The sequence below is a fragment of the Eleutherodactylus coqui genome, chromosome 3, assembly GCF_035609145.1.
Source record: "Eleutherodactylus coqui strain aEleCoq1 chromosome 3, aEleCoq1.hap1, whole genome shotgun sequence".
In the NCBI taxonomy this organism is placed as follows: Eukaryota; Metazoa; Chordata; class Amphibia; order Anura; family Eleutherodactylidae; genus Eleutherodactylus; species Eleutherodactylus coqui.
The window spans coordinates 232,127,042-232,153,279 of NC_089839.1; the positions used below are offsets into that span (position 1 = coordinate 232,127,042).

The following is a 26,238-nucleotide window of genomic DNA, read 5'->3' on the forward strand; positions in this document are numbered from 1 at the left end:
AGCTGTATGTACAGTATATGGTGGTATTAGCTATATATACAGTGTACAGCTGAGCTGTATGTATAGTATATGGTGGTATTAGTTATATATACAGTGTACAGCTGAGCTGTATGTACAGTATATGGTGGTATTAGTTATATATATAGTGTACAGCTGAGCTGTATGTACAGTATATGGTGGTATTAGTTATATATACAGTGTATGGCTGAGCTGTATGTATAGTATATGGTGGTATTAGTTATATATACAGTGTATGGCTGAGCTGTATGTATAGTAAATAGTGGTATTAGTTATATATACAGTGTATGGCTGAGCTGTATGTATAGTATATGCTGGTATTAGTTATAAATACAGAGTACAGCTGAGCTGTATGTATAGTATATGGTGGTATTAGTTATATATACAGTGTACAGCTGAGCTGTATGTATAGTATATGGTGGTATTAGTTATATATACAGTGTACGGCTGAGCTGTATGTATAGTATATGGTGGTATTAGTTATATATACAGAGAACAGCTGAGCTGTATGTATAGTATATGGTGGTATTAGTTATATATATAGTGTATGGCTGAGCTGTATGTACAGTATATGGTGGTATTAGTTATATATACAGTGCACAGCTGTGCTGTATGTATAGTATATGGTGGTATTAGTTATATATACAGTGTACAGCTGAGCTGTATGTACAGTATATGGTGGTATTAGTTATATATACAGTGTACAGCTGAGCTGTATGTATAGTATATGGTGGTATTAGTTATATATACAGTGTACAGCTGAGCTGTATGTACAGTATATGGTGGTATTAGTTATATATATAGTGTATGGCTGAGCTGTATGTATAGTATATGGTGGTATTAGTTATAAATACATAGTACAGCTGAGCTGTATGTATAGTATATGGTGGTATTAGTTATATATACAGAGTACAGCTGAGCTGTATGTATAGTATATGGAGGTATTAGTTATATATACAGTGTACAGCTGAGCTGTATGTACAGTATATGGTGGTATTAGTTATACATACAGTGTACAGCTGAGCTGTATGTATAGTATATGGTGGTATTAGTTATATATACAGTGTATGGCTGAGCTGTATGTATAGTATATGGTGGTATTAGTTATATATACAGTGTACAGCTGAGCTGTATGTATAGTATATGGTGGTATTAGTTATATAAACAGTGTACAGCTGAGCTGTATGTATAGTATATGGTGGTATTAGTTATATATACAGTGTACAGCTGAGCTGTATGTATAGTATATGGTGGTATTAGTTATATATACAGTGTACGGCTGGGCTGTATATATAGCATATGGTGGTATTAGTTATATATACAGTGTACAGCTGAGCTGTATGCATAGTATATGGTGGTATTAGTTATATATACAGTGTATGGCTGAGCTGTATGTATAGTATATGGTGGTATTAGTTATACATACAGTGTACGGCTGGGCTGTATGTACAGTATATGGTGGTATTAGTTATACATACAATGTACAGCTGAGCTGTATGTATAGTATATGGTGGTATTAGTTATATATACAGTGTACGGCTGAGCTGTATGTATAGTATATGGTGGTATTAGTTATATATACAGAGTACAGCTGAGCTGTATGTACAGTATATGGTGGTATTAGTTATATATACAGTGTACAGCTGAGCTGTATGTACAGTATATGGTGGTATTAGTTATATATACAGTGCACAGCTGAGCTGTATGTATAGTATATGGTGGTATTAGTTATATATACAGTGTACAGCTGAGCTGTTTGTATAGTATATGGTGGTATTAGTTATATATACAGTGTATGGCTGAGCTGTATGTATAGTATATGGTGGTATTAGTTATACATACAGTGTACAGCTGAGCTGTATGTACAGTATATGGTGGTATTAGTTATACATACAGTGTACAGCTGAGCTGTATGTATAGTATATGGTGGTATTAGTTATATATACAGTGTACAGCTGAGCTGTATGTATAGCATATGGTGGTATTAGTTATATATATATAGTGTATGGCTGAGCTGTATGTACAGTATATGGTGGTATTAGTTATATATACAGTGCACAGCTGTGCTGTATGTATAGTATATGGTGGTATTAGTTATATATACAGTGTACAGCTGAGCTGTATGTATAGTATATGGTGGTATTAATTATATATACAGAGTACAGCTGAGCTGTATGTATAGTATATGGTGGTATTAGTTATATATACAGTGTACAGCTGAGCTGTATGTACAGTATATGGTGGTATTAGTTATATATATAGTGTATGGCTGAGCTGTATGTATAGTATATGGTGGTATTAGTTATAAATACAGTGTACAGCTGAGCTGTATGTATAGTATGTGGTGGTATTAGTTATATATACAGTGTACAGCTGAGCTGTATGTATAGTATATGGTGGTATTAGTTATACATACAGTGTACAGCTGAGCTGTATGTATAGTATATGGTGGTATTAGTTATATATACAGAGTACAGCTGAGCTGTATGTATAGTATATGGAGGTATTAGTTATATATACAGTGTACAGCTGAGCTGTATGTACAGTATATGGTGGTATTAGTTATACATACAGTGTACAGCTGAGCTGTATGTATAGTATATGGTGGTATTAGTTATATATACAGTGTACGGCTGAGCTGTATGTATAGTATATGGTGGTATTAGTTATACATACAGTGTACAGCTGAGCTGTATGTATAGTATATGGTGGTATTTGTTATATATACAGTGTACAGCTGAGCTGTATGTACAGTATATGGTGGTATTAGTTATACATACAGTGTACAGCTGAGCTGTATGTACAGTATATGGTGGTATTAGTTATATATACAGTGCACAGCTGAGCTGTATGTATAGTATATGGTGGTATTAGTTATATACAGTGTACAGCTGAGCTGTATGTATAGTATATGGTGGTATTAGTTATATATACAGTGTACAGCTGAGCTGTATGTATAGTATATGGTGGTATTAGTTATATATACAGTGTACAGCTGAGCTGTATGTATAGTATATGGTGGTATTAGTTATATATACAGTGTACGGCTGAGCTGTATGTATAGTATATGGTGGTATTAGTTATATATACAGTGTACAGCTGAGCTGTATGTACAGTATATGGTGGTATTAGTTATATATACAGTGTATGGCTGAGCTGTATGTATAGTATATGATGGTATTAGTTATACATACAGTGTACAGCTGAGCTGTATGTATAGTATATGGTGGTATTAGTTATACATACAGTGTACAGCTGAGCTGTATGTATAGTATATGGTGGTATTAGTTATACATACAGTGTACTGCTGAGCTGTATGTATAGTATATGGTATTAGTTATATATACAGTGTATGGCTGAGCTGTATGTATAGTATATGGTGGTATTAGTTATATATACAGTGTACAGCTGAGCTGTATGTATAGTATATGGTGGTATTAGTTATATATACAGTGTACGGCTGGGCTGTATATATAGTATATGGTGGTATTAGTTAGATATACAGTGTACAGCTGAGCTGTATGTATAGTATATGGTGGTATTAGTTATATATACAGTGTACGGCTGAGCTGTATGTATAGTATATGGTGGTATTAGTTATATATACAGAGTACAGCTGAGCTGTATGTACAGTATATGGTGGTATTAGTTATATATACAGTGTACAGCTGAGCTGTATGTACAGTATATGGTGGTATTAGTTATATATACAGTGCACAGCTGAGCTGTATGTATAGTATATGGTGGTATTAGTTATATATACAGTGTACAGCTGAGCTGTTTGTATAGTATATGGTGGTATTAGTTATATATACAGTGTATGGCTGAGCTGTATGTATAGTATATGGTGGTATTAGTTATACATACAGTGTACAGCTGAGCTGTATGTACAGTATATGGTGGTATTAGTTATACATACAGTGTACAGCTGAGCTGTATGTATAGTATATGGTGGTATTAGTTATATATACAGTGTACAGCTGAGCTGTATGTATAGCATATGGTGGTATTAGTTATATATATATAGTGTATGGCTGAGCTGTATGTACAGTATATGGTGGTATTAGTTATATATACAGTGCACAGCTGTGCTGTATGTATAGTATATGGTGGTATTAGTTATATATACAGTGTACAGCTGAGCTGTATGTATAGTATATGGTGGTATTAGTTATATATACAGAGTACAGCTGAGCTGTATGTATAGTATATGGTGGTATTAGTTATATATACAGTGTACAGCTGAGCTGTATGTACAGTATATGGTGGTATTAGTTATATATATAGTGTATGGCTGAGCTGTATGTATAGTATATGGTGGTATTAGTTATAAATACAGTGTACAGCTGAGCTGTATGTATAGTATGTGGTGGTATTAGTTATATATACAGTGTACAGCTGAGCTGTATGTATAGTATATGGTGGTATTAGTTATACATACAGTGTACAGCTGAGCTGTATGTATAGTATATGGTGGTATTAGTTATATATACAGAGTACAGCTGAGCTGTATGTATAGTATATGGAGGTATTAGTTATATATACAGTGTACAGCTGAGCTGTATGTACAGTATATGGTGGTATTAGTTATACATACAGTGTACAGCTGAGCTGTATGTATAGTATATGGTGGTATTAGTTATATATACAGTGTACGGCTGAGCTGTATGTATAGTATATGGTGGTATTAGTTATACATACAGTGTACAGCTGAGCTGTATGTATAGTATATGGTGGTATTTGTTATATATACAGTGTACAGCTGAGCTGTATGTACAGTATATGGTGGTATTAGTTATACATACAGTGTACAGCTGAGCTGTATGTACAGTATATGGTGGTATTAGTTATATATACAGTGCACAGCTGAGCTGTATGTATAGTATATGGTGGTATTAGTTATATACAGTGTACAGCTGAGCTGTATGTATAGTATATGGTGGTATTAGTTATATATACAGTGTACAGCTGAGCTGTATGTATAGTATATGGTGGTATTAGTTATATATACAGTGTACAGCTGAGCTGTATGTATAGTATATGGTGGTATTAGTTATATATACAGTGTACGGCTGAGCTGTATGTATAGTATATGGTGGTATTAGTTATATATACAGTGTACAGCTGAGCTGTATGTACAGTATATGGTGGTATTAGTTATATATACAGTGTATGGCTGAGCTGTATGTATAGTATATGATGGTATTAGTTATACATACAGTGTACAGCTGAGCTGTATGTATAGTATATGGTGGTATTAGTTATACATACAGTGTACAGCTGAGCTGTATGTATAGTATATGGTGGTATTAGTTATACATACAGTGTACTGCTGAGCTGTATGTATAGTATATGGTATTAGATATATATACAGTGTATGGCTGAGCTGTATGTATAGTATATGGTGGTATTAGTTATATATACAGTGTACAGCTGAGCTGTATGTATAGTATATGGTGGTATTAGTTATATATACAGTGTACGGCTGGGCTGTATATATAGTATATGGTGGTATTAGTTATATATACAGTGTATGGCTGAGCTGTATGTATAGTATATGGTGGTATTAGTTATATATACAGTGTATGGCTGAGCTGTATGTATAGTATTTGGTGGTATTAGTTATATATACAGTGTACAGCTGAGCTGTATGTATAGTATATGGTGGTATTAGTTATATATACAGTGTACAGCTGAGCTGTATGTATAGTATATAGTGGTATTAGTTATATATACAGTGTACAGCTGAGCTGTATGTATAGTATATGGTGGTATTAGTTATATATACAGTGTACAGCTGAGCTGTATGTATAGTATATGGTGGTATTAGTTATATATACAGTGTATGGCTGAGCTGTATGTATAGTATTTGGTGGTATTAGTTATATATACAGTGTACGGCTGAGCTGTATGTATAGTATATGGTGGTATTAGTTATATATACAGAGTACAGCTGAGCTGTATGTATAGTATATGGTGGTATTAGTTATATATACAGAGTACAGCTGAGCTGTATGTACAGTATATGGTGGTATTAGTTATATATACAGTGTACAGCTGAGCTGTATGTACAGTATATGGTGGTATTAGTTATATATACAGTGTACAGCTGAGCTGTATGTATAGTATATGGTGGTATTAGTTATATATACAGTGTACGGCTGGGCTGTATATATAGCATATGGTGGTATTAGTTATATATATAGTGTATGGCTGAGCTGTATGTATAGTATATGGTGGTATTAGTTATATATACAGTGTACGGCTGGGCTGTATATATAGTATATGGTGGTATTAGTTAAATATACAGTGTACAGCTGAGCTGTATGTATAGTATATGGTGGTATTAGTTATACATACAGTGTACAGCTGAGCTGTATGTATAGTATATGGTGGTATTAGTTATATATACAGTGTACGGCTGGGCTGTATATATAGTATATGGTGGTATTAGTTATATATACAGTGTACAGCTGAGCTGTATGCATAGTATATGGTGGTATTAGTTATACATACAGTGTATGGCTGAGCTGTATGTATAGTATATGGTGGTATTAGTTATACATACAGTGTACAGCTGAGCTGTATGTATAGTATATGGTGGTATTAGTTATATATACAGTGTACGGCTGAGCTGTATGTATAGTATATGGTGGTATTAGTTATATATACAGTGTACGGCTGAGCTGTATGTATAGTATATGGTGGTATTAGTTATATATACAGTGTACGGCTGAGCTGTATATATAGTATATGGTGGTATTAGTTATACATACCGTGCACGGCTGAGCTGTATGTATAGTATATGGTGGTATTAGTTATATATACAGTGTACAGCTGAGCTGTATGTATAGTATATAGTGGTATTAGTTATATATACAGTGTACAGCTGAGCTGTATGTATAGTATATGGTGGTATTAGTTATATATACAGTGTACAGCTGAGCTGTATGTACAGTATATGGTGGTATTAGTTATATATGCAATGTACAGCTGAGCTGTATGTATAGTATATGGTGGTATTAGTTATATATACAGTGTATGGCTGAGCTGTATGTATAGTATATGGTGGTATTAGTTAAATATACAGTGTATGGCTGAGCTGTATGTATAGTATATAGTGGTATTAGTTATATATACAGTGTATGGCTGAGCTGTATGTATAGTATATGGTGGTATTAGTTATATATACAGTGTACAGCTGAGCTGTATGTACAGTATATGGTGGTATTAGTTATATATACAGTGTACGGCTGAGCTGTATGTATAGTATATGGTGGTATTAGTTATATATACAGTGTACGGCTGGGCTGTATATATAGTATATGGTGGTATTAGTTATATATATAGTGTATGGCTGAGCTGTATGTACAGTATATGGTGGTATTAGTTATATATACAGTGTACAGCTGAGCTGTATGTACAGTATATGGTGGTATTAGTTATATATACAGTGTACAGCTGAGCTGTATGTACAGTATATGGTGGTATTAGTTATATATACAGTGTACAGCTGAGCTGTATGTATAGTATATGGTGGTATTAGTTATATATACAGTGTATGGCTGAGCTGTATGTATAGTATATGGTGGTATTAGTTATATATACAGTGTACAGCTGAGCTGTATGTATAGTATATGGTGGTATTAGTTATATATACAGTGTACAGCTGAGCTGTATGTATAGTATATGGTAGTATTAGTTATATATACAGTGTACGGCTGAGCTGTATGTATAGTATATGGTGGTATTAGTTATATATACAGTGTACGGCTGAGCTGTATGTATAGTATATGGTGGTATTAGTTATATATACAGAGTACAGCTGAGCTGTATGTACAGTATATGGTGGTATTAGTTATATATACAGTGTACGGCTGAGCTGTATGTATAGTATATGGTGGTATTAGTTATATATACAGTGTACGGCTGAGCTGTATGTATAGTATATGGTGGTATTAGTTATATATACAGAGAACAGCTGAGCTGTATGTATAGTATATGGTGGTATTAGTTATACATATAGTGTATGGCTGAGCTGTATGTACAGTATATGGTGGTATAGTTATATATACAGTGCACAGCTGTGCTGTATGTATAGTATATGGTGGTATTAGTTATATATACAGTGTACAGCTGAGCTGTATGTACAGTATATGGTGGTATTAGTTATATATACAGTGTACAGCTGAGCTGTATGTATAGTATATGGTGGTATTAGTTATATATACAGTGTAAAGCTGAGCTGTATGTACAGTATATGGTGGTATTAGTTATATATATAGTGTATGGCTGAGCTGTATGTGTAGTATATGGTGGTATTAGTTATAAATACAGAGTACAGCTGAGCTGTATGTATAGTATATGGTGGTATTAGTTATATATACAGAGTACAGCTGAGCTGTATGTATAGTATATGGAGGTATTAGTTATATATACAGTGTACAGCTGAGCTGTATGTACAGTATATGGTGGTATTAGTTATACATACAGTGTACAGCTGAGCTGTATGTATAGTATATGGTGGTATTAGTTATATATACAGTGTATGGCTGAGCTGTATGTATAGTATATGGTGGTATTAGTTATATATACAGAGTACAGCTGAGCTGTATGTATAGTATATGGTGGTATTAGTTATATAAACAGTGTACAGCTGAGCTGTATGTATAGTATATGGTGGTATTAGTTATATATACAGTGTACAGCTGAGCTGTATGTATAGTATATGGTGGTATTAGTTATATATACAGTGTACGGCTGGGCTGTATATATAGCATATGGTGGTATTAGTTATATATACAGTGTACAGCTGAGCTGTATGCATAGTATATGGTGGTATTAGTTATATATACAGTGTATGGCTGAGCTGTATGTATAGTATATGGTGGTATTAGTTATACATACAGTGTACGGCTGGGCTGTATGTACAGTATATGGTGGTATTAGTTATACATACAATGTACAGCTGAGCTGTATATATAGTATATGGTGGTATTAGTTATATATACAGTGTACAGCTGGGCTGTATGTATAGTATATGGTGGTATTAGTTATATATACAGTGTATGGCTGAGCTGTATGTATAGTATATGGTGGTATTAGTTATATATACAGTGTACAGCTGAGCTGTATGTATAGTATATGGTGGTATTAGTTATATATACAGTGTACGGCTGGGCTGCATATATAGTATATGGTGGTATTAGTTATATATACAGTGTATGGCTGAGCTGTATGTATAGTATATGGTGGTATTAGTTATATATACAGTGTACAGCTGAGCTGTATGTATAGTATATGGTGGTATTAGTTATATATACAGTGTACAGCTGAGCTGTATGTATAGTATATAGTGGTATTAGTTATATATACAGTGTACAGCTGAGCTGTATGTATAGTATATGGTGGTATTAGTTATATATACAGTGTACAGCTGAGCTGTATGTATAGTATATAGTGGTATTAGTTATATATACAGTGTACAGCTGAGCTGTATGTACAGTATATGGTGGTATTAGTTATATATACAGTGTACAGCTGAGCTGTATGTATAGTATATAGTGGTATTAGTTATATATACAGTGTACAGCTGAGCTGTATGTATAGTATATGGTGGTATTAGTTATATATACAGTGTATGGCTGAGCTGTATGTATAGTATTTGGTGGTATTAGTTATATATACAGTGTACAGCTGACCTGTATGTATAGTATATGGTGGTATTAGTTATATATACAGTGTACAGCTGAGCTGTATGTATAGTATATAGTGGTATTAGTTATATATACAGTGTACAGCTGAGCTGTATGTATAGTATATGGTGGTATTAGTTATATATACAGTGTACGGCTGGGCTGTATATATAGTATATGGTGGTATTAGTTATATATACAGTGTACAGCTGAGCTGTATGTATAGTATATGGTGGTATTAGTTATACATACAGTGTACAGCTGAGCTGTATGTATAGTATATGGTGGTATTAGTTATATATACAGTGTACGGCTGGGCTGTATATATAGTATATGGTGGTATTAGTTATATATACAGTGTACGGCTGAGCTGTATGTATAGTATATGGTGGTATTAGTTATACATACAGTGTATGGCTGAGCTGTATGTATAGTATATGGTGGTATTAGTTATACATACAGTGTACAGCTGAGCTGTATGTATAGTATATGGTGGTATTAGTTATATATACAGTGTACGGCTGAGCTGTATGTATAGTATATGGTGGTATTAGTTATATATACAGTGTACGGCTGAGCTGTATGTATAGTATATGGTGGTATTAGTTATATATACAGTGTACAGCTGAGCTGTATGTATAGTATATGGTGGTATTAGTTATATATACAGTGTACAGCTGAGCTGTATGTACAGTATATGGTGGTATTAGTTATATATACAGTGTACGGCTGAGCTGTATGTATAGTATATGGTGGTATTAGTTATATATACAGTGTACGGCTGGGCTGTATATATAGTATATGGTGGTATTAGTTAGATATACAGTGTATGGCTGAGCTGTATGTATAGTATATGGTGGTATTAGTTATATACACACAGTGTACGGCTGGGCTGTATATATAGTATATGGTGGTATTAGTTATACATACAGTGCACGGCTGAGCTGTATGTATAGTATATGGTGGTATTAGTTATATATACAGTGTATGGCTGAGCTGTATGTACAGTATATGGTGGTATTAGTTATATATACAGTGTACGGCTGAGCTGTATGTATAGTATATGGTGGTATTAGTTATATATACAGTGTACAGCTGAGCTGTATGTATAGTATATGGTGGTATTAGTTATATATACAGTGCACGACTGAGCTGTATATATAGTATATGGTGGTATTAGTTATACATACAGTGTACAGCTGAGCTGTATGTATAGTATATGGTGGTATTAGTTATATACACAGTGTATGGCTGAGCTGTATCAAAATACTAACGACCACCTGTCTGTGAGTGATGAGTGACTGCGTGCATGCGTTACATGTGATGATGTCACCATCATGTGATTAGTCACGAGGGCTCTGAGCCTGATCACATGACAGTGACGTCATTACAGGTCCTAAAACATACAGAGCCTGACAGCAGCCATGAGCTTACAGTACCTGTGATGATGTTACCGTCATGTGATCAGTTACCTGTTTGACGTGCATGTAGCAGACGTGTGTGTATAGCAGAGCTATGCGCGTGTGTGACGTGCATGTAGCAGAGCTGTGTGTGTGGGGGAAAAGCTCAGTATGGTGTTTGTAATTCTTTGGTCCCTTAAATGCTACATCAATACACCAATCAATTTCACTTTTTACCAACTACAATCCCTGCGGATGCTTGACAGGTGTAGATGTTGCAGTATCGGTGTTGCCATTTGTTCATTTACTGATGTTTCCTTTTTCATAGGTGTTTGCACTGTTCTGGAAAACTGTAAATAATGCCAAACTATTAACGACCACGTCTGTAAGTATGTGAGTGATTCTCATGCCCCTACTCCCTGGCGCTGTCATAGCTCCACCTCCTGGCGACGTCATTGCAGGTCCCAAGAGACTGAGAATACAACTAAGGCGTTATTACATCAGACACAACTCAGCGGTCCTGACAGGAAACACCGACCTATCGCCACCACAGAGATCCGGTGGGCTGAAGGACCTGTGGTGATGTCACTGCTGCGGGAGGAGCCATTCTGGAGTTTGGTAGTACTGTATACTGCATAAGCTGACAGAAAGTACCAGGACCTGTGATAAGGTCACCATCCTGTGATCACCTGTGTGGGTGGAGTCAGGGATCACCTGACCAGGGGCTCATCGCTGTATCTAGGAGCTGTGTGTGTCATGTGTGCAGTCAGCACAAATGTAGTAGAGCTGCGAGTGGCTGTTTGTGTAATGTGTATAGTCAGCATGGATGTATGTCATGTAGCATAGCTGTGTCTGTGACGCGCATGTCATGTAGCAGAGCGGAGTTTGCAATATGCGCATGAACTGTGGCACAGCTGTGTCTGTCATATGCATATAATGTAGCAGAGCTGTGTTTGTACCATGTGCATGTCATGTCTGTGATGGGCATGTCATGTAGCAGAGCTGTGTCTGTCAGGCGCATGGCATGTAGCACAGCTGTACACTGCTGGAAAGATTTGGACCAGCTCACTATATATCACACCAGTCAGTGGCGCCTCCAGAAGCGCTGCTGCTAGTATACAGTATATGGTGGTGTTATCAGACTTGGGCTGTGATGAACGTTCATAGGGATCTCATTCATTGTTCTGTGCTCGGGGCAGCATTATCTGGTCAGTCAGCTCTCACGGCCCCGTGCGCACCTACTCACTGTGCCGCCCGCACACTACTTACCGTCCTTATGCTGCGTGGACTTCAGCAGACTCCCAGCCAATCACTGCGCTCCATACCACGTGACCCGGAACACACAGCCTCCTCTGGCATATTAACATCTTCTTTCCCACTTCTGCAACAATCAGCAATTCCAGCAACCTGATTGGTTGTTTAGGTTGTCTTCCAGCAACGAAGCAGTCCTTCCCAGGCCGCTACAACATAGTGCAGGCTACAGAAACATGGCCGCCGCGTCCCCATAACAGAGGACATCCGGACTACACCGACCAGACGACCTTGTGCCGACAGGGAAGTCGCTCTAATCTGACGTCACGCCGTCGCCCCTATTGGCGTGCGGTTCAAAAAAGCGTATTCTCCCAGCAGCCCCCTGGGCTCGGCGGCGTTTGTAAGCCCTGTTATACTGCGCGTGTGGTAGAGGCCGGCAAGATGGCGGCTGTCCTGCAGCAAGTGCTGGAGAAAGCCGAGCTGGCCAAGCTGCCCAAAGCCCTGCAGGGCAAACTGGAGCGCTACATGGCAGAGCAGCAGGCCGAGATCGAGCAGCTGAAGTCCCGGCACGAGAAGTTCCGCGTGGACTGCGGTACGGAGTAGCGGCGCTGTGCGGGCTCTGCTGTGTGCAGTAGAGCTGAGTGTGCTGCCGGTGTAGCTGTGAATATTGGGCTGGGTCTCGTCAGGTTCAGGGGGTCTTGTGATCTGCCCCGTCAGCTGTGGGGGGTTCCGTTTGGTCTGCCTGCCCACTGAACCCCAGTGATGTCCACCTCCTCCATGAGGATGGAGCGCTGATGTATGTCTGATCTCCGCTCGCTTCTCCAGGACGGAGCGCATCCATATCCTGTCGTCCCGTGGAAGTGCGTGTGTGAAGGCTGCGCTGTTCTTAGGGGGGCTCGGGGTAGCGGGGGGCTGCAGTCATCCAGATTGTATCTCCTTCTCGATGACTAGATGTCCTCCCTGACCGCCGCTGTGAGGGACGGTCCCGCTGCTGTAGTGACTCCTAATGACAGCTGCAGCGCTGCCAAGTAGCCCCGGCGATCAGCGCTGCGCCCCTCGGTGGTCCTCTGACACCATGTAACCTCTGCAGCCAATTGGTGCCCGGAGCGTCACTGTTCCAAACATGGCGGCCAGGATGTGAGCGCTGATGCCAGGGGAACGGGCAGTGACTCCGTGGCGTCTGATTAGCTGCGGCGGGTACTGTGAAGGACATGTTGTAATGCCCAGACCTCCCAGTGTGACAACCCCCCCCCCCCCACCCGCCGGCAGCACGGCCTTATGGGCAAGGTTGTGGAGCTGTAGGTAGCGGCGGGCGGGATGTGGGCTGCAGGCGGGTTTTGTAATGTGGTGATGCCGCCTTGGGCTACAAGCGCACTGGTCTTTATAAAGCAGCCCGACACATGAGTGGCGCTGCCAGGTAACGGGGCGCTGCACGTCCTATTCTCTCGCGTCCCTCAGAACGCATCGCCCATTGTTTACAATGGGACAGTCAGACAGATCGCATCGGTGGGCATTGAAATGGGCGCTAACCCTTACCGATCCTCCGCCAGAGGATCGGAATGTCAGAGAAGTCATGTGAAGTGGGTTGACAAGTGACATCGGTGGGTTTCTTGGCTCCATGTCACACTGCCCGGTGTGGGTAGTCGTAGGGTGCTGTTACAGGGGCACTACAGCTGCTGGTGATTGCCAGTTGGCACCTGTGAGGGCAGATACAACCCAGCAATTTGCACACCTTTGCTGTATCAACGCAATTGTCCGGTCCGCCATTAATGCCGCGGTTTCCACACAGAGGCGGCTCACACTGTCCCGTGGACCCGTCGCGCTGCCCTTATAGGCCCGGCTCAGGACTCCTCATCTATGACCAGAAGCTTCCACTCCGGCCCATTTTCTGCTTTCCTGCTATTATAGGACGGTTCTTCATGGGAATGGCCGGCCTGTAATACGCCATTTCCTCTGCAGTGATTGCTGGAGGTGCCCAGATCAGCTGTTGGTCCTGCATCCAGTCGGGTTGTATACTTCATCACTGCCCCTTAACGAGTGCCCATATGTCTTTGGACAGCGTCCGTTTAGGAGTTTTATTCTGCAGCACCTCTTTAAATTTTTTTTTTTTTTTTTTTTTATGGCGGCTGCATTAGAAGCCTGGTGCGGGTCTCCTGTGCCAGGGAGCGCGGGTGCTTAGCTGTCACATGAGAGCCTGTCACCTGCTCTAACAGCAGGGACTAAAGAAACCATGGATCCCTGCTGTTTACCCCTTTACATGTTGCTGTCAATGTGACCGCAGCATATGAAGCACTCACAAAGGAAGGGGGCTCCCTCTCTCACCCATTGGACCCCTTCAATGTGATTACAGGGTCCTGAAGGGTTACCGTGGCACTCAGAGGCTTGGCTATGGCCTCCGTCTCTGCAAGCTACAGTGGCCTCTGGCTGCGCTTCATAGGCTTTCGCATGCACTACTGTACGGATGTACAGCAATGTATTAGAAGAATGATGGAAGATGCTGATAATCAAGTCACGTAGTGGGGTCAAAAAAAATAAAAAATGGTAAAATGTTAAAACTAGAGATGAGCGAACGTACTCGGATAAGCACTACTCGTCCGAGTAATGTGCTTTATCCGAGTATCTCTCCGCTCGTCCTGAAAGATTCGGGGCGCTCCGCTGCTGACAGGTGAGTTGCAGCGGGGAGCGGGGCAGAGCGGGCGGGAGAGAAGGAGAGAGAGATCTCCCCTCCGTTCCTCCCCGCTCTCCCCTGCAGCTCCCCGCTCCGCAGCGCGTCCCGAATCTTTCAGCACGAGTACAGCGGTACTTGGATAAGGCACATTACTCGGACGAGTAGTGCTTATCCGAGTACGTTCGCTCATCTCTAGTTAAAACCCCACATTTCCCTTTACTGTGTAACAGAAAACAAACTTACACGTGTGATATCGCTATGTTCGTAACATAGAGAAAACTTAGTACATTACTCAACCCACAGCGTGTACATCATGAAACAAAATGCCAAAAAAAGGTGAAAACTACTAATTTTGCCTCTCGCCTTTAAAAAAACAAAAAACGAATCCAAAGTGACCAAAAGGTCACATGAACATTTTTTTTCTTTAAAGTGTGACAGTTCCAAAGAAACAACCCAGTCATTTGTGGAATCATACCGGCCTTCAGAGTTAATGGAGAAACATAAAAAGATGGTCAGGGAGGCGCTTCAACTGGTTATCTGGGGGGTGTGTCACTGGGTGATGCGAATAAGTGAATGACGATAAAGTTAAAAGGAATTATACTATAAAGTAAAATAAAATAAAATAAAATGGGACTTACCCGGTGTATGGTGGAAACCCCTGTGGAGAGGGGTCCCACCAACACCTCCTAGTCCAAGTTTGCTTGTCAGACCTCTAAAGGGTCTTACTCCTCTGGTGTTGTCCTGGTTCCTGAGTTGTTGGAGTCTGCTGCAGAGCCTCTGTGTCCAAATGGTAAATTGGACCCACGGAAACGTGATAGCGATGAAAAAAGTAAGAAAAAATAGCTCTTGCGCCGTCTCAACAAACAACTGTAACATCAAGTACTTGATAAAGTCGCTTTTGCGCGACGAAACGCGTTGTACTTCATTAAATCTTTTAGACAATATCACATTGTCAACTCCAGTTGTTTGTTGAGACGGCGCAAGAGCTATTTTTTCTTACTTTTTTCATCGCTTTCAGAGTTAATGGGACATATTTATACTGTGCGGGGAGCGCCAGAACTGCAGATTTTGTTAGTCTTGCCTCTAGAAAAAATGGAATAAGAAGCAATCAAAACGTTATTGTCCATCCCTCATAGAGCCGCGTCCGTGGGGAAATACAAGTGCTGCGGCCACGGAATGTGGCGACAAAGGGAGATCTACAAAACCACTAACAACCCTCTTAACGATCTGTACGCAGATATTGCCCAGCAGCAGGCTGTTACAATGTATCATGATTAACCCTTTCTTCTCTTGCCTTGTAGACCAGCAGTACTTTGAGATCGAGAAGCGGCTCGCACAGAGCCAGGAACGTCTTGTGTCGGAGTCCCAGGAGTGTCAGAGCCTGCGAGAACAGCTCAGTAACAAATGTACGCCAATGTTCGCCTCGCTGCCGCAATCTGTGAAGTTGCTCCTATTTTGCAGGGTTCTTAGTATTTTATGGTAGCAGACTTGTAATCGGCGTATTATCAGTATAATTACCAGGATTTTGTTATAAACTACTCCAGCTGTAAACGGACACCATAAAGGGGTCAGCCACTATATAACTATCACAAATGTAAGTAAAGAGAAATGGCAGCATTCCAGGCGCATCCCATTATTAGTCATTTATTCCATCAGAAAACCGCGACGTTTCGACCCTTTCGGGGTCTTTGTCAAGCATTATGCTTGACAAAGACCCTGAGAGGGTCGAAACGTCGCGGTTTTATGGAGGAATAAATGACTAATAATGGGATGCGCCTGGAATGCTGCCATTTCTCTCTACTTACATTGGACTACTTCTTTGGGGTTTGAGGCTCTGACTCCTACATTTTGGCGTTCATGCAATTGACTTTTTGGTCTCCACCATCTGATCTGAAATCCTGAGGTGTGCTGCGAGTTACTGGTGTTGTACTACAAATGTGGGGGGAAACAACTAATGTATTTGTACAAGCCCATCTGTGTGAAGTCCTCTGGTGACAAGGACTGTGCTCTCCACTAACCCTGGTCCAAACTCTGCCACTGATGGAGGGGCAGATGACCCGCAGTATTAGTCAGTGGTCAGTAGACTCGGGTCACATGCCTTTCCATCAGCCCACATTTGTTCCTAAAGTGCATGCGCACTACATGTTTTGATAAGCTTTGATCCATTTGATCAGTTTTTGATATGAAATACATGTGCGTTTTTCACTGTAAATTCTATTTTTCATAATAGTTTTGTAGTTTCAACCCCCCCCCCCCCCACCTGCCCTCCCTTTTTTTTTTAAAGGCATTGGATCACAAAATATACATTAAGCATATGGAAATGTAACCACTATAGCCCGTGGGTCCATAAAACACTGTTTTCATCAGCATGTGTGTCCCTCCCCCCACTCTTTCTAGTAAAATTGGGTGTTTCACAAATGGCCATATGACAGCTTGTGCCGACTCTAACAGTCTAAGGCCAGGCTCACACTGGCAGTTTCCAATTGCAAAATCCGCAATCGGTGTTTGCAGCAAAATGTGGGCATTGAAAAGCATGTAGAATCGCTTTTTTGCTCACACTCGTGGATATGAATTGCGTATTCCATGAGCAGAGGAAAAATTGCAGCATGCTCTATTTTGCCGATGATTCTGCATGGCAATCTACTATTGAAGTCAGTGGAGGCTGTCCGATCCCCAGCTGATACACAATTAACATTGCGTGTGGGGTGTGGAAAATACAAATATTGCGGGGGGTAAATCAAACTGTATTGGGCCTGACTGACCGCTGAGTTGCCGCGGTCAGCCGCATTATAGAAGTATCAGGTATGCAAGGTTGCCAGCCGAACTAATTACCAGAATCGGCTGTGGGCCTCCAGCATGCAGAATCTGGTCTTTAAGTTTTCATTCTCTTTTATTTTTCGTTATGACCAATGTTTATTCCCAAACAGTATATTTACACAGTTGTTTGCTTTACATTTAAGGTGAGGAACAAAAAGAATTAAATGAGAAAGTTAAAGATCTAGAGACGTCCAACGTCCGCCTTGTGGCCTTACAGGTACGGTTATCAGGTTGTATTGAAATGCTGATCTTCCAACCTAAAGCCAACCCTGGTGTTTTGTTTAAAGTGCTAACTCACTTCAAGGGGTTGAACCAAAATCTACTGTTATCACCTAACGATGGATTCTTTCTGCAGCACTTGCATGACTTTTTACAGAAGCCATAAAGAGGTTTGTGCAACGTGTCTGCCATATTTGATGGTTTATTGCCCGTTCGTATGGGGTATTTTTGGAAGAGCCTCTGAGATCTACCACGGATTTGCATGCTGATCAGCATGTGGCTTTAGCTCTGGTCGGTGGGGCAAATTCGTGTGTCCTATGCAGTTTCCATGTCAAGAGTTCTTCAAAAACCATGCGTAGAAATATCTGTGCCATATTAACTAAGGTGTGGATTTCCATCGCACGTTCCACAATGCAGTCTCCAAAAGTCTTTCTAAATTTTGAGCCCAAGTTCAGTCGTTGAACCAAAATCTGGATGACCAATAACCGCTAGTGATGAAGCATCGGCAACCGCCGTTCTGGCCTCATTCAACAGTGACAGAATCGGTTTCTCAAAATTTGGAAAGTTTGGCAACTGCATTATGGGTGATAGGAGGTCTGGTCGGGTGGCGTTGATTAAATATTTGCGGCAGTGACACGTGTGCTTCGCTCAAGTGACATAACGACTATCTGAACACCTTCTGGTTAATAACGCCATCGTTCACATTGCCTGTAATGAAGAAAAATCCCTGTGTTAACAAAAGAACAAATAAAGCTATGTTAAAATGAAACGCGCCATTGTTTTTATAGTGACATTCTCAGCTAGTTCGATTTATCACACACTTATTCTCTCACTGGAAAAATTGGTTGAATCAAAGATGGCAGCATTCAAAATGGCCGTCATGTTGGTAACATGACCTAACAGGTGTGTCTCTTCCTTTGCGGCTTGTGAGCAAAATTGGATCCCCATCTGCCAGACTATTTTTTTTATTCTAAATGGGTGTTTCCACACTCCTGACACCCTGTACTACAATAAGAGTTGCAAACTCTGGTTTAGAAGTCTAACCTGATCTGTATTTCTGCAGCATATCTACCTTTTACAAGCTGACTTCTACACAATATTTGTCCACCAACTTGGAATTCTGTGCATGCTTGTGTATATGCATTAAAGGGGTGTTCTGGTCCAAAGTTGAGAATAAGTAATCAGCAGATCCAGGTGGGTCTGCTGCGCGGGACCCCCTACTGTGATGATGGCCTGTAACATGGGTAATCCAGCTCCCCAGTCCATTTGATTAGATTGTCCGATCTGATGTATGGAGAACGTCTTGACTTGATGCGGGGATCTCGAGAGTATGAAACTCCATGCAGCTCCCAGATGTAAATGCGATAAATAGGAGAGCTAGTGCGCAGAGCGGGCTGAGAGTCACACTACTGGCATACGCAGACTTTAAGGGGGGGGACAACCCAAGAACGAGGCGCCTGTCGAGTATAAAACACCCCTCCGTGGACGCCCTGTGCACTGAACTCTGAGCCCCATAATGTAAGTCATGGGGTTTAAAGGTTATGACAGGTTCCTTTTTTACCTGGGCTGCATTTCTGAAGGGATCTCTAACTTTACAAGCGTTTCTACATAACTATTGTCCAGTAACCCAGAATTCTGTGCATGTGTGTCTTAAAGGGGTCTTCTGGTCCAAAGCTGTTGTTGGCCTATCCTGAGGGATAGATCAATAACTTTGGACTGGAAAACCCTCTTTAAAATGTGTACAGCACAAACAAATGTGCACTCCAGGAGCCGTAGCAACATCATATTAGCAAGTCTTCTACCATAATAGAAGTTGCCATATTGGAGGGAGGCAGCTGGATAATCTGTCATATTCAGTTTTCTTAGTGTAATTGTCACATTTCTGCTTTTTAGAGTCAGTTAACAAGAGCCAAAGAGTCTGTTGAAGCTGAAAAGAGAGATCTGGTTCGGACCAGTGAGCGCCGAGCCCAGGAGCTGGAACATCTCAACGGTGAGGAAATTAAAGGGGTTTTCTGGACACAAAATGGAAATTCTGAAAATGCTAAAATCTAGGAGGTACAGTTAAGTAGTGACAACCCGTACCTTTATCTGCTGCTCTGGACCCTCTTTCTCCCGTGCAGCCTCCGATCTGCCGCTGTGTTTACATGCATCACTTCTGCAGTAAACACAACCACAGACTGCTGCCCACACCTCCAGTATACATTGAGCTTGTTTACTGCCAGCACTGTAGCTCCGCCCACTGCTCACAGGTCCTGCAACTTACTTGCACCAACCTCCCTCACTCAGTGCCAGGGAAAGCTGCTGAAGCAGACAGACCGACCTTCCGACACTCTGAACAGTGCCTGAGCAATACAGCGCAGTACTTCCTCTCCCATCATGCACTGCTCACAGGATATTAGAGGCTATGGACAGAGGGGAGGAGTAACAAATGTGCAAAAGATATCAGAGGAAGAAGTGGAGATATTTACAGACAGCGGGTCACGTGACATAGAAAATGAAGAAAGTATCTAGACCCGGTACAGTGAGCCTATTATATAATGACTACTTGTGGTGATGTACACTAGATATTAAAATGTTAGTCTGTGCCTCGAATATCCCTTTAAGTACAATGTGCCCTTACCTCATCTGCGTTTCTTTTGCACTTCCACTACGGCGCTATACACTGATTCTTGGAGACAAGAAAAGGTTTGAAGTGTTCCTCTGCTTCACTAGTTTTGACTTGTGTGGCCTTATGCAGCTTACAAAAGGGGTCAAAGTCAATAACATTTCTAAACTTCTCAAAACTTACTGTAAAGGGCAAAACGACTCCAAATCCATATAGTCACAGCTGCATATCAAATCACTAGTTGCAGCGTAGTGGCCGTGTGACACTTGTGGAGCTGGAAAACATTGGCAGCAGTAATCACAAGGCAGGCAAGTCTATACACGGAGTGTCCGGTTAGCCACTATCACCCAGATGTTGGATAATCAGGCTGCCTTGGGGTCCACTATATGTATATAATTATATAATCTCTATCTATCTGGAAATCATCATTGTAGGGTCACCTTGTAAACCACCTAAGATATCACCCATTTCTACTGTGATCTCTGACCATACTAGGATTGCCACAATTTAGGACGAGGAGTATCAGTCCCCTCCGGTGCCAACTCCAGTTTGGACCAGGGCTGACATGCTCTGTACATGTGATCTCCATCTTTATAACCCCCTTCTCCTTCTAGACCTCATGTTTTCTCTGTGCGTTCCTATCCACCATGAGGATACTCCCCTGCCAGCTCTTTGGATCTCTCCTTTTTAGCACCCCAGTGTTGGTCCTGACAGTCCCTGTCATCACAATAATCTTCCTGAAAACTCAGGACTGTTTTAGGTTCTTCTGGCACTGGGTTTCATTGCTACGGGACCAGACAAGAATTACTCTTTCGGTTGCCATCTAGTGATCATATTAGGACCTACATGCCACGGCCAGGTCAGGGAAATCGGCAGTTAAGGTAGATGGACTTGGGTGTTAGTCCTCTGGGTGGTCTGTTTTTGAGCAGCAGCCATGTAGATTGCTATAATCCTCAGCAGAATATGAATTAGTCGGAAGGCCGGGCCTTTTTTTATTGGCTTTAGGATATTTGAAGAAAATTACCAATTCCAACGTTCATTACATTTGGTTTTCACTTTGCCTGCTTGCCAGCGAAACAGTTTTGTACGCAGTTTTTCTTTTTCTTTTTGCGGCTGTTTCGCCTACTCACAGGGTAGATGCTGTCATTGCCCCTCTGAGATCGGTTAACCATGGTATCCATGCTGGGTGTATCTTTCACCGGCTTAATATTCCTGGGACCTTGTTGTTAGATCCTTGGAAGACATCCAGGACTGACTTGACAAGTTACTCTGTTCTGTCTTCTCATGCCACCTTAGTGATACAACCTTTCTGCTCAGCTATGCCACCATAGTGAGTTTTGGTGGGGTGTTACAGCTATGGGCAAGCGCCTCTAATTTGCTTGTCCAGAGGCCGATACTTCAGGAGCGATAGAAGCTCCCTGAGTGTTTGGGAGGGAAAACAGAGGCTCTGTGACAGAGGTGAGACCGCTTACTAGTCCTTCACTTTTCTCTTCCCGTCGAAGTTGTATTTATCGCACCATCTTGCGGACCTTTTTAGCAGCTTTGTTCTACAGGTAGCGGTACTGTGACTGCAACTGCAACTCCTATATTTTCTACCCACCCTTTTGCTACTGCTTTAGAATGTTCCAAGGTTCCTGGGTATATCAATAGGAAGGACTAACTCGTTGTACTTGGTACCACCTTTGAGTGGCAGAAACTATACCCAAGCCTCTTGTCTTGTTTTTATCACCTTTTGTGGATAGAAGAGGAGGGTGGAGGAGTGCACATATAGAAATATGCATGAGCTTCATTGACTCCTATCCAGTCCACCCCTGCAAAGTTTTTTTTCAAAAGTAATATTTTCAAAAGCACTAAACCTATTGATTTCAGCGGCCTGCCACTTGTACCAGCGTGTCCATCACTAGACCCTGCTACTTGCAGCCTGGACCGCTTAGGGGACACGACGAGTTTCCTTTAAAACTCACAAGAGTGTATGTGTACAAGGCCTTAGAATGGTGTCTCTTCTGCATATTGGTAGCTAGACCAGCAGCACCCACTTCCTTTTTTCTTCTGAGAACATGTTATAGACTTTCTTAAAGGTTATGTCCTGTGACATCCTGTTTAAAGCATACCTGAGTTTTCAGCAAGTTTTCTGAAATACAGACTGTTCTCCTTACAATCTCATTAGCTGCTATTTTCACCCTGTTTCATGCCTTTAACTTCTGAGTGGTCCCCTTTTTACTGTTGCCCTGGTGCAATGTAATTTCAGGCAGGGGGTGTAGCCATTCTGCCAGTAGTTCACTGTTCTGCACTTTCTTGCCCTTCCCATGCTGCATTGTGCTGTCTCCTGTTCAACCAGCTAGGAGACAGTATCTGAATGCCCGCCCTTCTGTTTTCCAAGGATGTTTTATGCATTCAGACACCTTCTGAACAATTTAATGTGTGTATGTATTATGTGATATTTACACACATATGCTGTAACAGAAGGAGAGGCAGAGGATTGTTGAGACTGCAAATAGTATCTACAGATCCGTCAGCCTGTGAGTGCATTGGAGCAGACTGTGAAGCCCTATGCCCACGTCCTAGTATGCTAGTAACTACAGAAGCTTAATGCCTAGCAACGGGCAGTGGAGCTGGAAGGGAGACCCCTAGTGGCAGCCATGTTAACCTTTATTTTAAAGTAGTAAAACAGCACTTTTTTAATGTGTATTACAAAATTAATGAGAGAAACACCAGCCATTACATGAGCACAGGTTGTCTAAAAAGGTACTGGCCCGTTAAATATGATGGAACTTGCTACTGATACTAGATATTTGGAAACTGTTTCTAGTAAAAACCCTTCCCGGAATGTATTTGAGAAACAAATTAAGTTTTCCCTTATTTTTGCCTCCCTTTCCTTGTATGTTTTTCAGATGACATAAAACGCCTTAATGAAAAACTGAAGGATGCTAATGCTGCAAAGGTAGAGCTACAATTAAAGCTGGATGAGCTGCAGTCCTCTGAAGTGTCCATCAAAGTAAGTTGTGTTTTTGTAACTGGATTTGTGTCTGTCTTTCAGTATTGTAAGATACTACTGAGCTAGGTTAAAGGGAGTCAGCAGTTTTGACGATGGCACTATTGTAGGGAGCAGGGCTAAAGCAGAACTGTCAAGGATCTTATGATCACCAGACCTGATGAAATGAGGTTTTATTCCCTGTGCTGTTGCAAGTGCCTTGAAGGCCGGCCTATACCAGAAGTGCGCTATGATTTCTCCATTGAGCTGCTGCACAGCCCTCCTCTCACTGCTGGTATAATACACTGCAATACTTCTGCATAACATTGTCTTATACCTGTCAATGTATCACTGACAGGTGTCTTGACATGGCAGAACTGGGGGCCATTGTTGGGCCCATGGGCACTACAAGATCATGCTGTCGGGGTGCTGATGACGTGACATGCTGTGGTCAATGATGAAGGATTAAAGCATTTGCAATCAGTTATCCCTGATCCCAGACTTTAGCCCTTAGTATCTACAGTCCTGTATAATAGAACTAGCACCCACAAGTCATTGTGCTGGTACGACTCCTGCGCCATAACCATACGGCAGTTCGTGGGCACTATGCATACTGAGGTGGGAAGGGGTTGAAATCTTGTTCTTGCAATATTCGGTCTGGTCACATCATACCAGTGTCAATAGATTGTTCTGAAGTGTGCAAGCTCTTAGTCTAATTTGATATCCATTCTACCCCCTCCTCTTAACTAGTATCGTGAGAAGCGCTTGGAACAAGAAAAGGAACTTCTGCAAACCCAAAACAACTGGCTGAATAATGAACTGCGATCGAAAACTGATGAACTTTTATCTGTTCAAAGACAGAAAGGAAATGAAATCTTAGAACTGAAAGGATCTCTAGAAAACAAAAAGGATGAGGTAACTGATTTGCTACAAGAGCCGTTGGATAGAAGGGGTCTTGGCTTACTCTTATGGTCTACATTCTTTACGAAAGGTTCTCTAAGTTACTGACTGACAGGCTGCTACAATGTTTGTTCTCTTCCTGCAAGGTTATTCGACTAGAAGAACAGGTTAAAAGTCTAAAAACAAGTAATGAAAATCTGCAGAAACATGCCGAAGATGTGATGAATAAACTCAAAGAGGTAAGTAGGATTCCTTTTTAAAACCACCAATATAATTGTGTGACAATCCTGATCGCGGGTTCCTGGTCAGAAATGTATGGAAATGTTGTAGCAACTATGTAATTGGTTTTTAAAACCTTTTGGTTTTTTATTCTTCTTCCATGTCATTGGGGGGATAGGAGACCTTGGGTGTATAACTTCTGCCACTAGGAGGCAGACACTGAGTGAAGCAAGAGTTAGTCCTTCCTACCCGCTACACTCTTCCTGCAGGCACTGAGCTAAATCGTTTTTAGCTTGGACACAATAGGAGGCAGACCTAGCTGCTTTGCAGGTCTTCTCTGCTTTTCTTATTTTTTTTTTTCCCCCTTTCCCTTCTAGGTGGGAATCGAGAATGAGCTAACTTCCCTGATTATCTCGAAGTGGGGAAGGTGAACAGTGCTGCATAAGACACACTGTTACGCCCTCCTCCAAGGGGAACAGAGCGATGCTAACCGCTCTGCTTCCCCCAATCCAGCGTACTCTCCCTACAGGGTGTACAATGCTGAAGGGGTATCCCTGTTGGTAGTTTGGGGAGCTGAATGAAAGAGAATGACAATCTGGTGACTAAACAGGAGTAGGTAAGTATGCCCTTTCTCTCCACCATCAGGTTCATCCTCTACCCCCATGCTAGGACCTACCCTTCTCTATTTGGGGATCTTTCACCATTACAGTCTGTGTAGCCTTGCTGGGATACTTAGGAATAGAGTTAGTTAAAGCAGGGTGACCCACACTCCCCGGTATCCCTTCTCCTGGTCTTCCAGTGGAGCCTTCCTTATTCATTGGTGATCAGGAGGACTCCGCTGCAGGAGGTCCGCTCCACAGACTCAAAAGAGAACCCCAGGAGCCTCTATCCCTGCGTTGGCTACATTTTTAACTTAGGTTTCAGATTCAGGCCTGTAAAGGCTGCAAGTCTTTCAGGCGTGACTTCTGGTTTTTGTGCTCAAGGCAGAGTCCTCTGCTTCCTCATTCCCAATGCCTCACCAGCCTCTCCGATCGCTCACACGGCAGCATCACTAATTTAGCCCCCAGCTTCTGGCCTCATGTCAGAGGGAGGTGGGACTTCAATTTCAACTGGGTAGTTATGGTCATAATGCCAACGACTGTTGTCAGACTTTGTATATTATCCCTTTCTAAAGGCAGCAATGTATTATTACTAGGCTCTGCATTTCATTCCATGCCGAGAAACGTGAGGCAGCTTCATTACCGTCCTCTATATAGAGGGTACAAATGTCTTCCCGCTACACCCTGTCTGACTTGATACAAGGACTACCAGAATCTGGCATCATTGTTTTCATGCACTCAACTGTTAAGTAACCTCGTTGCCTCCTATGAAGCAAGAACGGTACTACTGCTCAGCTCTGAATCCAATGTGTTCAGGTAGTATTCATAGCTGTTTCATTCTTACCTAAATGGTAAGCTACGTATTTTACTAGTGAA

The 26,238-nt window shown here is 41.3% G+C and overlaps 2 protein-coding genes across 4 annotated transcripts in view; one reads left to right on the plus strand and one right to left on the minus strand.

Annotated features, from left to right (window-relative positions):
• ODR4 (odr-4 GPCR localization factor homolog) overlaps positions 1–12,583 on the minus strand; it is a 55,112-nt gene extending 42,529 nt beyond the window's left edge. Inside the window, exon 1 of the mRNA XM_066597085.1 lies at positions 12,383–12,583. The gene's annotated coding sequence lies outside the window, so the exon portion shown is untranslated. The remainder of the gene's footprint in view (positions 1–12,382) is intronic.
• A 123-nt stretch (positions 12,584–12,706) lies between these two features.
• The window catches only part of TPR (translocated promoter region, nuclear basket protein), a 76,193-nt gene continuing 62,661 nt past the window's right edge, over positions 12,707–26,238 (plus strand). For 2 of the 3 annotated variants that reach the window (XM_066597082.1, XM_066597084.1), the window contains exons 1-7: positions 12,708–12,956; positions 16,334–16,438; positions 17,993–18,066; positions 19,962–20,058; positions 23,565–23,668; positions 24,395–24,559; positions 24,691–24,783. In XM_066597082.1, the coding sequence (XP_066453179.1) occupies positions 12,806–12,956; positions 16,334–16,438; positions 17,993–18,066; positions 19,962–20,058; positions 23,565–23,668; positions 24,395–24,559; positions 24,691–24,783 (789 nt within the window). In that variant the 5' untranslated portion in view covers positions 12,708–12,805. Of the gene's footprint in view, positions 12,957–16,333; positions 16,439–17,992; positions 18,067–19,961; positions 20,059–23,564; positions 23,669–24,394; positions 24,560–24,690; positions 24,784–26,238 lie in introns of all 3 variants that reach the window. The other variant, XM_066597083.1, reaches the window with a different exon arrangement.